General features: G+C 36.4%; 2 protein-coding genes across 4 annotated transcripts; one reads left to right on the top strand and one right to left on the bottom strand.

The window, feature by feature from the left end:
• The first annotated feature begins 751 nt into the window (after nt 1–751).
• LOC127806607 (serine/threonine protein phosphatase 2A 57 kDa regulatory subunit B' kappa isoform-like) lies at nt 752–5,007 on the top strand. Of its 2 annotated transcripts, none has more exons than XM_052343992.1 (3): nt 752–912; nt 2,084–3,281; nt 4,272–5,007. In XM_052343992.1, exons 2-3 carry the CDS (start codon nt 2,115–2,117, stop codon nt 4,629–4,631), a joined length of 1,527 nt encoding a protein of 508 aa, XP_052199952.1. In that variant the 5' UTR covers nt 752–912; nt 2,084–2,114; the 3' UTR covers nt 4,632–5,007. The 2 variants fall into 2 exon arrangements, with proteins under 2 accessions (XP_052199952.1, XP_052199951.1); XM_052343991.1 differs by having other exon boundaries at nt 764–1,152.
• Nucleotides 5,008–6,383: 1,376 nt separating this feature from the next.
• Nucleotides 6,384–12,684, bottom strand: LOC127805753 (protein PGR). 2 transcript variants are annotated; one of them, XM_052342515.1, is made up of 6 exons: nt 12,437–12,684; nt 12,216–12,329; nt 9,929–10,151; nt 8,964–9,212; nt 8,202–8,361; nt 6,384–6,615 (listed from the first exon to the last, which is right to left on the bottom strand). In XM_052342515.1, exons 1-5 carry the CDS (start codon nt 12,580–12,582, stop codon nt 8,230–8,232), a joined length of 864 nt encoding a protein of 287 aa, XP_052198475.1. In that variant the 5' UTR covers nt 12,583–12,684; the 3' UTR covers nt 6,384–6,615; nt 8,202–8,229. The 2 variants fall into 2 exon arrangements, with proteins under 2 accessions (XP_052198475.1, XP_052198474.1); XM_052342514.1 differs by lacking the exon at nt 6,384–6,615 and having other exon boundaries at nt 7,957–8,361.
• Between the last annotated feature and the right edge of the window lie 807 nt (nt 12,685–13,491).

Here is a 13,491-nt window from a genome sequence, read left to right as displayed (position 1 = left end):
AAGACTTATAATTCAATTAATTTTAATCTATTTTTATTTTTTAACCCATAATTGAATTGGTCTTATAAGGGGGCCAACAATAGGAATAAAGGTTGAGTTGAGGCAGCTGCATCCGACCCGGCCCGACCCGACTGTGTTCACCCATTGTCAATCCTTTTGTTTAAATACTTGAAAAAAAAAATCCTTTTACAATATTTTTTAAATCAAATTAATAAATAGTGCACAAATGCTGTTGTTAGGCACCTAATCCCACTTGATTAGGGAACAAATTAAATATAAGTAAATTTTTACTTGATTTGACATTTTGTCTACATTCATAAATTAAGTAAAATTAAACATTTATTATGTGAATAATAAAATAATTATCTCATTCTCAACTAAAAAATCTTAACCTCGCCCATAATAGTAATGATGCATCAATGCATTAAGATTAAGGTTATATTGAGGCACATACATTAAATTATTTATTTAATTTTTTTTTCTTTTTTTTTGGGGGGGGGGGGGGGGGGGGGTGCAATAATAGTGGGAGTAAATGAAGGTTGAGAAACTGATGGAAAGCAGCATCCGAGGCTCAACTGTCAATTTGTTCTTTCCTATTTATTTATTTTGGTTTGTGGGTTTGAAATTTTAATTAATTGAAAAAGGGTAATAATAAATGGTACATATAATAATTGAAAAGAAAGCATGTTGATGAGACGAGAGGACAGCACCAACAGGGCAGGGCTGCACATCGACCGAGGAGAGAGAGGGGAGGGGAGGGGAGGGGGGGTGGGGAGTGTTGCTTTATTGGTCAGTGAATTTGGTGGACTCAGAAACACAAGCAATTAAGCGAAGGAAAGCAAAGTTGAGGATTCATTTTCCAAACAAAAAGACCAAACGGGCAACGGATGTAAATGTAGTAGTCTGTAGATGGTATGTATGTGTATGATCAAAGGATCAACACCACTTGACTCAAATCAAGACTTCTTTTTTTTTTTTGTTCTTCTACCCAAAAATGGGCTCCTCTCAGATTCATCATTACTTCTTGGATCTAAAGCAAAGCTCATAATTCATGTCATGGCTGCCCCTCTCTCTACTCCTTCCTCCATCTCTGTAAACTTTTCAACCTAAACACCCAAAAACCCCAGCCAGGCCCTCTCCACACCCACCCAGGTACTCTCTCTCTCTCTCTCTCTCTCTCTCTCTCTCTCTCAGGGTTTCCTGATGCCAAATCTGGAAATCAGCCGAGGTAGTCTGCATTGACTTTGATCTTCAAGGGGCGGTTGGGTTTCATGTTTGCTTTTGCTGCATGACTGTTCACATTTTCCCAGAATCTTATGCATATTCATACAATATATATGCAGTATTATGATATTCTCTCTCTCTCTCTCCGTCTATTTGTATATGTGTGTGGGTAGAGGTAAGATTTGCAGATGGGTCTTCTAATTTGGTGGTTTTAGTTCAATACTGATCTGGGTTTTCTTGGCAAGTTTTGGCTTCTTTGTGTTGTAGCTAGTGGTAGATCCATGATCCATCTCCATTTCTATTCTTCTTGCCCCAGATCTGTGGTTTCCCGCAAACCCCCACCCCCAAAAGTTCTCTCCTATTTCAAAAAATTGTGTTCATGGATTCATATGCATATATACAGCTAGATTAGGCTTTTTTTTTTCTTGATCTTGCCTTGTTTTCTTTTGCAAGAAAATGAAAACACAAGGATTCAAATGTGCTTGTTGCTGATGGCTCTGCTCTGGAGCCATTTTATCCTGAAAATTGGGGTGCAGAAAGAAACTAGAAATAGAAATTTTCTGTTGCAGCTTGAACTTTTCTTTTCTTTTTATTAAATTGCTTTAGAGATCATGATATTGATTTGCTCTTAGGATCATCTTACTAAACATTTGAATTACTTTCTGGGTTTGTTGATTAAAAGCTTCCACAAGTGACCAAAAAAAAAAAAAAATGCCAAATTGATAAGCAAAGGACAGTAATTCATAAATCGTAACATAAAGAGTGTTCCCTAAATGCCATTCCACTTCCCTACATTCTAGATTTCTGCAGTGGTTAATGTTATTCCTGAAATTTTTCATTGATCTTCATGGTGTCTTAGATATAAGGTTTGGAGCACAAGTATAACTACGATGCTTAAGCAAATTCTGGGGAGACTCCCGCGGAAAACATCAAAATCTGATTCTTTAGACTCTGCCGGGAGCAATTCTTCTGGCAATGGTGGTCTCAACTTTGGCAGTGGAATCCAATTTACCAACAGTTGCAATGTTGTGTCGGCCAGATTGAATGTGGTTAAACGGATGTCTTCGGCGATTTTCCCATCCAGTAATGGTACCGTAGTGGAAATGGTGGAACCCCATATATCTTTCAAAGATATTTCGAATTCAGAGAAACAGAACCTATTCATCAGCAAGTTAAACCTATGTTGTTCGGTATACGATTTCAACAACTCCGGTAAGAACTGCGAGGAGAAAGATGTTAAACGGCAGACCCTGGTAGAACTTGTTGATTTTGTTGCTTCTGGATCTGCAAAATTCAACGAACAGGCAATTGCTTCGACGTGCAAAATGTGCGCGATTAACCTTTTTAGAGATTTTCCACCCAAGTGTAGGTCTTATGCTGCTCGGGGTGAAACTGAAGACGAGGAACCGATGTTTGATCCTGCTTGGTCACATTTGCAGCTCGTTTATGACCTACTCCTTCGGTTTGTAGGTTGCAATTCTCTTGATGTAAAGGTAGCGAAAAAGTACGTAGACCATTCTTTTGTTTTAAGATTACTTGACCTATTCGAATCAGAGGACCCAAGGGAAAGAGATTGCTTAAAAACCATACTGCATCGGCTTTATGGGAAGTTCATGGTGCATAGGCCTTTCATTCGAAAATCTGTCAGCAACATTATCTACCGTTTTGTTTTTGAAACCGAGCGTCACAATGGAATTGCTGAGTTGTTGGAGATTTTTGGAAGTATAATTACCGGGTTTGCTGTACCTTTGAAGGAGGAACACAAAATGTTCCTGTGGCGAGCTCTGATCCCTCTGCACAAACCTAAATCAATCGGTGCTTATCATCAACAGTTAACCTATTGTGTTGTACAGTTCGTAGAAAAGGAGCCGAGATTGGGCAGCATGGTGATCAAGGGGTTGTTGAAATATTGGCCCGTGACAAGTAGCCAGAAGGAGTTGATGTTCTTGAGCGAGGTGGAAGAGCTTTTGGAAAAAATTAACACAGCAGAGTTTGAAAAGATCATGGTCCCATTATTCCGCCGGATAGCATGCTGCCTCAATAGCTCCCATTTCCAGGTATTCTTCTAGTATCTGTAGTTCTCTATTTGTCTTTGTCTGCTATTGATTCATTGCTTCCTATGCTGGCTCCTGCCTTTTTTTCCAGTCTCTTTGCATTGTGTGAAGCAACTTTGATTCGGGTTCGAAAGATTCCAAAAGATAGCATCCATTTCTGTTATCACTTGTTCTTCTTGTTGTCTTTATTGATATATTTCTGTCCTTACTATCTCCCCAAGTTATTTCGCCACAACAGTAACAACTCTTCCTGCAGTGTTGAAGGTGTTTCTTATTTGCAGCCAATTGCAAGCCTAGATAAGGGAAGGGAGTTGTGTTAGGTGGTTGACAGATAGCGTAAAACTCATTGGATCAAACATCATGAATTCTAGACAAACCATTAGGATGGTAGATTGATGAAAAGCACTTGTGAGGCAGGTGGACTAAATGGAGGCACTTTGCCACAAAAGAGGGAGAGAAAGACCAAAGAAAATAGTTGGTAGCCTTTAGAGTGATATAGGATAATAATGGCCTTACAGAAGTTATAACCAATGGAAAGAGGTGTGCCCAACCACCCCACTAGATGTGGGTGGGGTACCTAATGCTTCTTTAACATTATATTTGAGAAATGATTGACATGATGCTCAGGAAGAACACCAAGATTACCCATCTTTTATAACTATTTAGTTTTGCTAGATGCATTGAAATTTTACCAGTGTTAAGAAAGCTAGAAAATTGATAGAAATTTATCAACCTTCAGCTAGCATCCAGTTACATCTGTGTGAATGAAATTATGTGCTATGTTGCTTGCTTGATTGATTTTTGTTATGCAACAAAGAGGGAAAGGGTCTGCTTGTTCTGCACTCGGCCACAAAATGTAATTAATCCAGAAAACTCCTCTCTGTAGCAAAACCATTAGCGATCTATAGGGATTATATAAGGTCGGGAAAGGGGAGAAATGAACTAATAAATGGATATTGAGGCTCACTAATAAAATGTGCAAACTATTTGCAGGTGGCTGAAAGAGCACATTTCCTATGGAACAATGACCACATCCTAAATTTTATCATGCAAAACCGGCAGGTGATTCTGCCTCTCATCTTCTCAGCTCTGGAGCGAAACACCCAAAGCCATTGGAACCAGTCGGTGCTCAACCTGACACAAAATGTTAGGAAAATGTTCTACGAGATGGATGAAGAGCTCGTGCTCACCTGCCAAGGCAAGTTTGAGGAGGAAAACTCGAAGCTGAGCGTTGCAGCTGAGAGGCGACGATTGACATGGGAGCGCCTGGAAACGGCTGCTGCTTTTCAACCCGTTGCTCACGGTAACCTCAGAGGTCTGGTAAAACCTGCTGCCTGCGCGGTTGCATGCTAATAAGTGGTTAACCTATGGCCTTGCGTTCAAGCTTCTCCTAGTACTAAGATGCTGCATTTGGGAGATTGAAAGCAGTATAAGAAGGCTGAAAAGCCTTTATTGTAACATATGAAGTGTTTATTGAAATATGAACACATTTGGGATACCAATCGTTAGGATTGTATTTGCTAAGCTGGGTTGAGAGAAGTGGTGGTGCTACAGCTAGCTGATAAGTTCTGAGGGCTCTTTGTTTTGTGCCCTCCTTTTTTTTCTCTCTGTCTCTCCCTCTCTCTCTTTCTTTTTCTACTTAATTATCTCTCCCTAGTTGTTAGGAAGATGGAGAGCATGTTGTCTTCCTCTTGGAAATTACAGCAAGAATGTCCAGGCTGTTTGTTTCTTTTCTTGGCTCGGTAGCTAATTGTCCCTCGTCTGGTGCTCCTTTGGATCACCATGAGAGGTTTAATCTGGCCATTTCACTACACCATAACTCTTCAAAAAAGTTCATATTTGGATTTTCTCACAAGTTATTCAAGTTGGGTTAAATTCTCTTTAATGAACATATATTTAGAAATTAAGACATACTTCAACATGTAAGATTATAGATAAAAATGATTGGAGAATTAAAATTTATATACTCAATTTCTATATAGGGAAATAAGTCTTAAATATCTTATTGTTATTATTGTTGTTCATATAAAATAAATTTTATAATTTAATAATTCATAAATCTATCAGTTTAGCTCAATACAAGAGGGAGCTTTTTCTCAACTGCTAGAAACCTTCAATAAAACTTTTTTCCACGATCTTCCAACAATTTTATCAACTGCCTCCTTGAGTCCATCTGGGTACAAATTCTTAGATTTGATTAGGGGTATGGACGGTGCGGTTTGGTCGGTCTGAACCATTTTCAGTAAGTCAAACCGTTAGTGCGGTTTTCTGATCAAACCAGACCGCGGTCTGGTTTGAGTGCAGTCAAATCGCACCACATTTGCGGTCTAGTTTGGTGCGGTTTATCGCGGTTTGAAAATAACTATTGACAACATATAATATATTATAAAAATATTAGAAAGAATAATTATATATTATTATAAACTATTATAATTTATTGGCAATTATAATAGTTATATATTATTATAAACTTGTTATATATTATTATAAAAATATAAGGTGATTTTTATAATAATCAGGGTTGTAGGGGCTGTTGAGGTGATTTTTATAATAATATATTTTTTATAATTTTTTTTATATTTTCTTGGGCGATTTGGTTCGCAAATCGTGCGGTTTGTACAACCACCAAACCGTTTTGAACCGCAAAAAAAAAAAATCGACCGGTTCGGATTGGTTTGGTTTGGCCGATTTTTGCGATGCACCGATTTTTTTGAACACTCCTAGATTTGATGCTTGGTTTGGCTGGACTTTTATTTTTGTAGCTTTTAAGCTAAGTAGTGTTTAAGCTGATTATAACGTTTAAGTTAGATAGCGTTTAAGCTGATAATGTGTTTGGATAAATGTGCATTTAAGCTATTAGTTAATAGTTATGTGTTTGATTTAAAAGAGTTGATAAATGTATTACAACTTAATAAAAAGAGGTAAATAGATATGTTATTGAATGATATAAAATTTTATTATTAGATGTTGATAAATTATACATAATTATTAAAATTATATTAATATAATATTATTATATGTATTATAATATTATATATGTTATATAATAACAATATATATTATTATGTGTTATATATATACATGTTTATTGTTGTTATATATATACATACATAAACGGTAGCGGGGAGAAGGGGAGGCGAAGCATGAACGACGAGCACGAATGGCAACGAGCAGCGATCGATGGGGGTGACAGATAGCCGGCGATGGCGAATTTGAAGCAAATTGAGGCGACGAATGGCCTGCGACGGAAGAGACAATGGGAGCAGCAGTAGGGGAGACGACGACCAATGTTGCCGATAAGGGTGATGACGATGGCCGACGGTGGCAATTGAAAGAGCTGAAAAAGAAGAAGGCGGCATGAGGCAGAGGTTGAAGAAGAGGGCATGGCTAAAAATTAGCAAAAAGATGAGGGTAAACTGATAAAATGCTTGGTTAACCTAACTTTTAAATAAGCAACGTTTTACAAAAGTTATCTCCCAATAGCTTTTGCAAAATGCTATGATAGTAGTGTTTAAGCTACCTTAAACGCTAGTGAGATACACCTAAACACTTCACCAACTTTTCTTAACAGCTTATAAGCAGTCAAACCACTGCCAAACGCGGCCTTAGCCCATGCTTAGTGATATATAGATAAATAGATACAGCTCAATAATATTCACGTCCAGATATTATAAAAAAAAAATTGGCTAAATTTATATTTTTCTCTTAATGTTTTCACATTTTTTTGATGTAATCACTCAATTTTTTTTGTTATTTTAATTATATATTTGAATATATATTGAAATCAATTTAATCTCTATTTTGACCCTTTTTTTAGTGTGACAATTTAAATTTTTCATTATTTCGATTACACTCGTGAACCTATATTTTTTAGTTAATTTAACCCCTATATTTTAACGTAAATAGAGTGTGACGTATGTTTTTTCATTTCACTTTATCTTTTTCTTTTTATACATTAAAATATAATAGTTAAATTCACTCAAAAATATAGGTTTAGGAATATAATCGAAACAACGAAATAATGAAAGTAACAAATCCAACCAAAGATGAAACCCCTCCCTTTATCTTCTTTATCTGGTTGTTCGTAACAAATTGTTTTATTAGTAGTATACAATTTTTTTAAACATGAAAGTAGTAATTAAAAAAAATCTGTGCAATGCACAAGAATTTTATCCTTTTCTACTATTATGAATATATCAACCCCGCCCTTTTTCTTGGGTACCAAAAGGTGAAATCCCTCACCCCGGGGGCCCCTCTCTGACTGCCCCACGCCACGAGAGAGGAGGTAAATCAGGTACACGGCGGCCATGGTCAATGGGAGGCCCAGTGCTGGCTGCCCACAAGGACCCCACCCCTGAGGAGCAGAAATCCCACACTGCGGCTGGCCAGACTCGAACCTGGCTCCTTGGGTACCAATCTATCATCCCACAACCAACCGTGCTACGCCCTGGGGGCAACCCCGCCCTTTTTCTAGTAGAGATAGATACAAACTTTTTAGGCCTCCGATGGATTTGGCAAAATGCATCACTAAATTTAATACCCAACCAGAGATATTGGACTCCACATATACAGATTAGATTTTATCTGATTGTCAATTATATTATCTCACATGCACAACTATATTATCTCACATCCCCCATTTACAACCAGATTGGATTTTACCTAATAAACTGAGAAAAAAAAGGAAGGGATTTATGCCATTTATAGTGTTGGAATCATGTACCTAACAAACTATCTTAATACTAAACTGAATCAGATGACATTTACACCTAACCAGCTCATTTTATGTCTTTCACTCAGATATTTCAATACTAGGCAATATTTTTTTGACCAAAAAGTTACCGTATTGTTAATGAGAATAGAAATGTACAACAAAGTACAGGTCAATTACAAAAACGGGAATCACATGATGTTTATACTCACGAAGCTTATTCACTTGAACTGATGGGCCTTAGAACACATATAAGCAGGCAATGGAAGTCAACAAAGTGGTCAGCAGTATGGAAACAAGGTTCACAGCATTGTTGTCTAGTATGTCAAGGCCTGAAATTTTCTTTACTGTCGGTCCTGGTTTACCGACAACCTGCAAAGACATCAGAGTATCCACTGTTCAAGCTTTTATTGGAATATTTAAGATACAGCAGAGAGGATAAATGAATTTATGGAATCACCGAAACATTTCCGGGTAGATAGAAGAATATATAGCTCCTAAATATTTATTTTACCATACATATTCATCTTGCAGATAAATTTTTGAGTCAAACCTGAATGAAATATTTGAAATCTGCTAAGAGCTTATCATTTGAGGTCAAACAGTAAACAATGAAGCAAGCACATTAAAATACCAAATAGAGTAGCTAAAATGAAGCACATCCTTAGAACATCAAGTTTTCCTAGTATTCTTTTCCATAATCACCAACTAAAAGTGACTTAAAAGGAAGAATTTTTGAGTGTTCGTAGTTATCCAAAGAATCAATAGTATAGAGGTAATGCTTGGCAAATTGGCTGCAAAGGGTAATGCCTGAGAAGCCAGCAAGTAACAGTTAAAGTTGTGGTAGTTGGTTTGATTGTAAGCCCATGTCAAGAGGATCACACTGTGAACTTAGATCAATATAAAAATTTACAACGGGACAAAAAATATATATATATAGTTTAATTAATTTCTCAAATAATATGCGGACTCACCTTATTCCGGACACTGCAGAATCCACTGAACTGAAGTGTTGCTCCCAATAGTGAGTCTATGACACTTCCACCAAGTCCTGCCAGAGTGGAAAGAGGAATTACCCAAAGCTGCTTCAGAACCACATCATAAGAGCATGTTGTTGTGACAAATCCCAAGAGAACAAAAGTCAACCCAACGAAGAACCCCGCTGCTGCAGCTGCTAGGAGTCCTGCTTTTGTGACCCCTCCATTTGTACCTCTTCGAACTGGCTGAGAAAAAGGAAGAAACAAACTCAAGATCCATAATCTCTGTGAGCTTGAGAATCAAGTTAATGGCATCAAGCCTGCAGCATCCTTTAACAAGTACAAAGATAAAAATCAGATACCCTTTGTTGTAGCATATATGGTATTGATCTTGTAGGAAAAAAATGTAGCTGATTAGCTTCAAGTGATAAAAAAAGGACGAAGCAAAGCAAAGTTCTAAAGATCATATAAACAAGTTCAACTGTAGTAGTGGAGGCCCTTCAGTTATAGTCAAGACTACGTTTTTTATCCCAGCAAGCTACATATATAATTAATGGCCTCAATAAAAAGCACGAGCATCCCCATCTCTGTTGAGATTTGCACAAGAAGAGTGCACCAGAAGCTACGGAGAGTTCACGTGCACAGGTACAGTAATCCTTCAATTAATCTAACTATTAACTGAGAAATCAGAATGAACACATATATCACCGTGAGAAAAGCATGCGTGTTACTGATATCAATGGGAGGTGAACTTGCAGGGGATTGGGATAAATAATATTGAGGTCTCCAGTGCACAACATTCCCGACTTTGTGAGGGTGTTTTGTATGCAGCCTCACTCTTGCTTTGCAGAAAGTCTATTTCCATAACTTGAACTTGTGACCTTTTAATCTCAAAGGAGCAACCTTAGATTTATCCTCCAGGATAAATAATATTGACTGATAAAAAGAAAAGATATATCCACCTTCAAAGTTGTTATTAATCGAGGCTGTGCATCACTAAGTATCCCAAGCTCCGATGACCAAGTGTCTCCATTGCAGCAGGAATAATGACCAATTATACCACCAATTAAAGAGGTTACAAGAGGTGATTCTTTTGAGTCCAAACACTTGTCTTGTGATCCTATCAGCTTCCAGACAATCAGGACCAGAACACTAGCAATGCCACTATTAGAGAGAACTTGTATCCTGCAAAGAAAAATTATGGAACAGCTGTCAGAAGTCAGCAACAATAGTTGAAGAGAACTTTGCAGTAAGCTCAGCAGCATTATAGCTACAACTATAAGGACATTAGTATGTGCCTATGTAATGCTGGTTAGTTCTAAGTTAAGTTGAACAAACTACTCTGCCAAATGTCAGCAAAAGCAGGGACGGGATGGGCAGTTTACATGCACATGATTTCAACGAATGAGTCATAAAGCAAGATGCTGCCTGGATTATCCATATTTTTATGGCAGAAATTCAAATTACCACCAGAATTTTCTCAACTAGGATGCTTAGGGAAGGACGGTTTTCACTGTGAGTACTTCTATCTGTGTAAGATACAAATGCATTACTTTTTTGTCTCAGATAAATACCAAGTATAGTTTTGGATCGCATTACAAATTTTCAAGTTTGCATAAAGCAAAGTCCCAAGAAAGTGTAAGAATTCAAAAGAGGCAATTGCTAATTCTTCTGTATTTCAGATCATACAACAGAAATCACAAAAGAGTGGAAGCATTATTGAACAAAAAGCATGCACTGTATAATCTATTAGATGGATACAAATTCTTAAGGCTCTGTAATTTCCTGGGCATATGCTCTAACCAGGAGTGGTGCATCGAGCTCAGCCTTCTGCTCAGTAGACTTAAAAACCAGTGGAGAAATATTGAAAACTTAATAGTTGATTAATTATGTTTACAGCCTTCTTTAATTAGAAGTGTAAAACAAAACACTGGCGTATGATAATATATTATTTTCAGGTTTTCAGAAAGAGGATCCATAGAAATATTCAATCTGCAGCCTCAAGTGAAGTGAAATATTTCAAAGCACCTCTAACCAGTGCAAACTACATTTGTGTTGCGAATAATCTCATATGAGAAAAACAGATTACAATTGTGGCTTTCTTTGGTTTTGAAGATGCAGTCATTCAAGCCAAAACAAGATTTAAAAATATCTTGGATCTGTATCAGGACTCCATTTGATTTCAGTACACAATTAACCAGCTTCACAATTGTTCCAAGACAATTTGCATCACCTACAGCCCTAGAAAATAACTAGTAAACTCCAGAAATTCAGTGCCTACCAACCAACCTATGCCCCAGCTATTGAATTCAAGTTTGACAAAACTCCAAGTTCCACAACTTGAGAGCACAATTTGCTGTTGTTCTTGTTGTAGTACTTACTAGCATAAATGTCAAACCCCTTTGAATTCTTAAAAATAAATTCATCTTTTTCTTCTCAAACACCGATACTAACATATAAAGGCAAACCTCCAATTTTGTGTCTCCCACATTTTGAAACTCCATCCCAGATACGAAAGAGATTAAGTTCCATAACTACTTCAAAGCGGTGTGAAGATCGGTACGTCTTTGCATATTCTGAAGTTGTTACTTTAATTTTTTTTTTTTTTTCAGTAAGTGCATATTGTGAAGTCTTCACCTCTATAATACATATAATTACACTGCAGTGTGTCTATTGTAGACACTGATGAATTGAAGCTTCGAGCCACATATCACCTCAAATTCAACAAAGTCGCAGATTCACCACGGCAAGAGAGAGAAAGAGAGAGAGATTGCACCTATTAGTAATAATAACCTAATTTGCTCCTTTTTCCATACAGACAGAGAATTAACCAAGAAAGTGAGGATAAGTACATACTCGCATATTCACCTCTATAATACATATAATTACACAGCGCGTATATATTGTATACATTGATGAATTGAAGCTTTGATTTACGTATCACGTCAAATTTAAGCACTACTCATAATAGCCTAATTTGCTCCTATTTTCCACACGCGCACACAGAGAGAAATTAACGAAGTGAAGATCGGTACATATTGCATATTATGAAGTCGTTATTTTATTTTATGTTATTTTTCCGGTAAGTGCATATTGTGAATTCTTCGCCTCTATAATACATATAATTACACTGCGCCTGCGAATACCGCAAACACTGATGAATTGAAGCTTCCAGCTACATATCACCTCAAATTCAACAAAATCGCTGATTCGCAGAGCAAAAGAGCGAGAGAGAGAGTGGAGAATTACCAATTGCGCTGACCTCCCTCTTTGAAATCAGCATCAACTCTACGTTTCTTCTCCTCCCCAACCTTCGTGAGCTTCGACGAAGTGAAGAAGAAAACCAGCAACATCGCTCCGAATCTAAATCCACCACGCGTACACAAGTACACATACCCCTTAGCATTGGAAAAATTCAAATCGATTACAAAAAAAGAAAAGTAATATATACATAAATACAAGAAATAGACCTGTAATTGACTGCGATGTGAATGCTCATAACTAGAAAACCTAGAATCGCTCCTGAAAGGTTGAGAGACTTCCTTCTGTAAGCTCTAATGGCGATTGCAGATGAAACCGACACTGCGTATAGAAACTGGAGCCAATTCGCTTCCATCTTCGGCTTTCAGGCGCCGGTGAGGCACTGTTCGGAGATTGACGAAGACGTAGTTCTGCGGTAATCTGTAGATTCTGTACATCCACTTGTTCATCTGCTGGCGCACATTTCCTCATTTTATACACGTGTACTACTTCTCACAAAACTGAAAGACCGTTAAAAAATTACAGCTCCATTTTCTAATGGCTTGTCCCTTTTCTTGTTTTTACCTTCTGAAATCAAGAAATGAGTTATTAAATTTTACGAATGAATGCTCTTTTTTTCTTATAATTTCCAATTCCGAATAAAATAATTTTTAAACCATTTTATTTTCGTTAAAAAAGTAATTTATACAGAATAATATTGTCACATATTAAAAAAAAAATCATTCAACAACTTATAATTCTTGAACATTATTAGTACACCATACTTTTTGGCCAATTTATAAATTTATTTAAATATTTTAATTTTAATAATTATATTATAATTAATTTAATTAAGTATAATTTTATCTAACATTTAAAATTAATTTTAAAAGCGAGTGTCATTGCTAACTGACATGACAAATTATCTATTATGAAAAAATATATATATGAATAGAATTCACATGCATAATTTTATTTTTTTTTCACATATTTATTAGATTTCATTCATATTTTTATATGATAATTCTCGTGTCACATCAGTAATAATATATGTCCCTTAAATTAATTTTAAGTATTAAATAAAATTGTATCAAATTAAATTAATTAGAATATAATTATTAAAATTTATACGTTTGATTAAATTTATAAATTTGTGAAAATATTTGAATTTTTTTTTACTATTTACCCAAGAAAATACAATTGTATCATGCCCGGCTTAATATTTGTTTTGACTCAAAAGTGTGTGCGTGAGGACACAACTTTTGTCTTACCATTGACTTGAACT

This window comes from Diospyros lotus, chromosome 7 (assembly GCF_014633365.1).
Source record: "Diospyros lotus cultivar Yz01 chromosome 7, ASM1463336v1, whole genome shotgun sequence".
NCBI lineage: Eukaryota > Viridiplantae > Streptophyta > Magnoliopsida > Ericales > Ebenaceae > Diospyros > Diospyros lotus.
The sequence above is the reverse complement of the archived record's forward strand: the minus strand, read 5'-3'. Positions and strand labels throughout refer to the sequence as shown.

What these genes read in the sequence shown, in the direction of transcription:
- LOC127806607 (XM_052343992.1), top strand. Translation starts at nt 2,115, where the DNA reads ATGCTTAAGCAAATTCTGGGGAGACTCCCGCGGAAAACATCAAAATCT. An exon ending in TCAATAGCTCCCATTTCCAG is followed by an intron (nt 3,282 to 4,271) that starts GTATTCTTCTAG and finishes AACTATTTGCAG; the next exon opens with GTGGCTGAAAGAGCACATTT.
- LOC127805753 (XM_052342515.1), bottom strand. Translation starts at nt 12,582, where the DNA reads ATGGAAGCGAATTGGCTCCAGTTTCTATACGCAGTGTCGGTTTCATCT. An exon ending in CACATCGCAGTCAATTACAG is followed by an intron (nt 12,330 to 12,436) that starts GTCTATTTCTTG and finishes TGGTGGATTTAG; the next exon opens with ATTCGGAGCGATGTTGCTGG. An exon ending in TCTGCAGTGTCCGGAATAAG is followed by an intron (nt 8,362 to 8,963) that starts GTGAGTCCGCAT and finishes ATGTCTTTGCAG; the next exon opens with GTTGTCGGTAAACCAGGACC.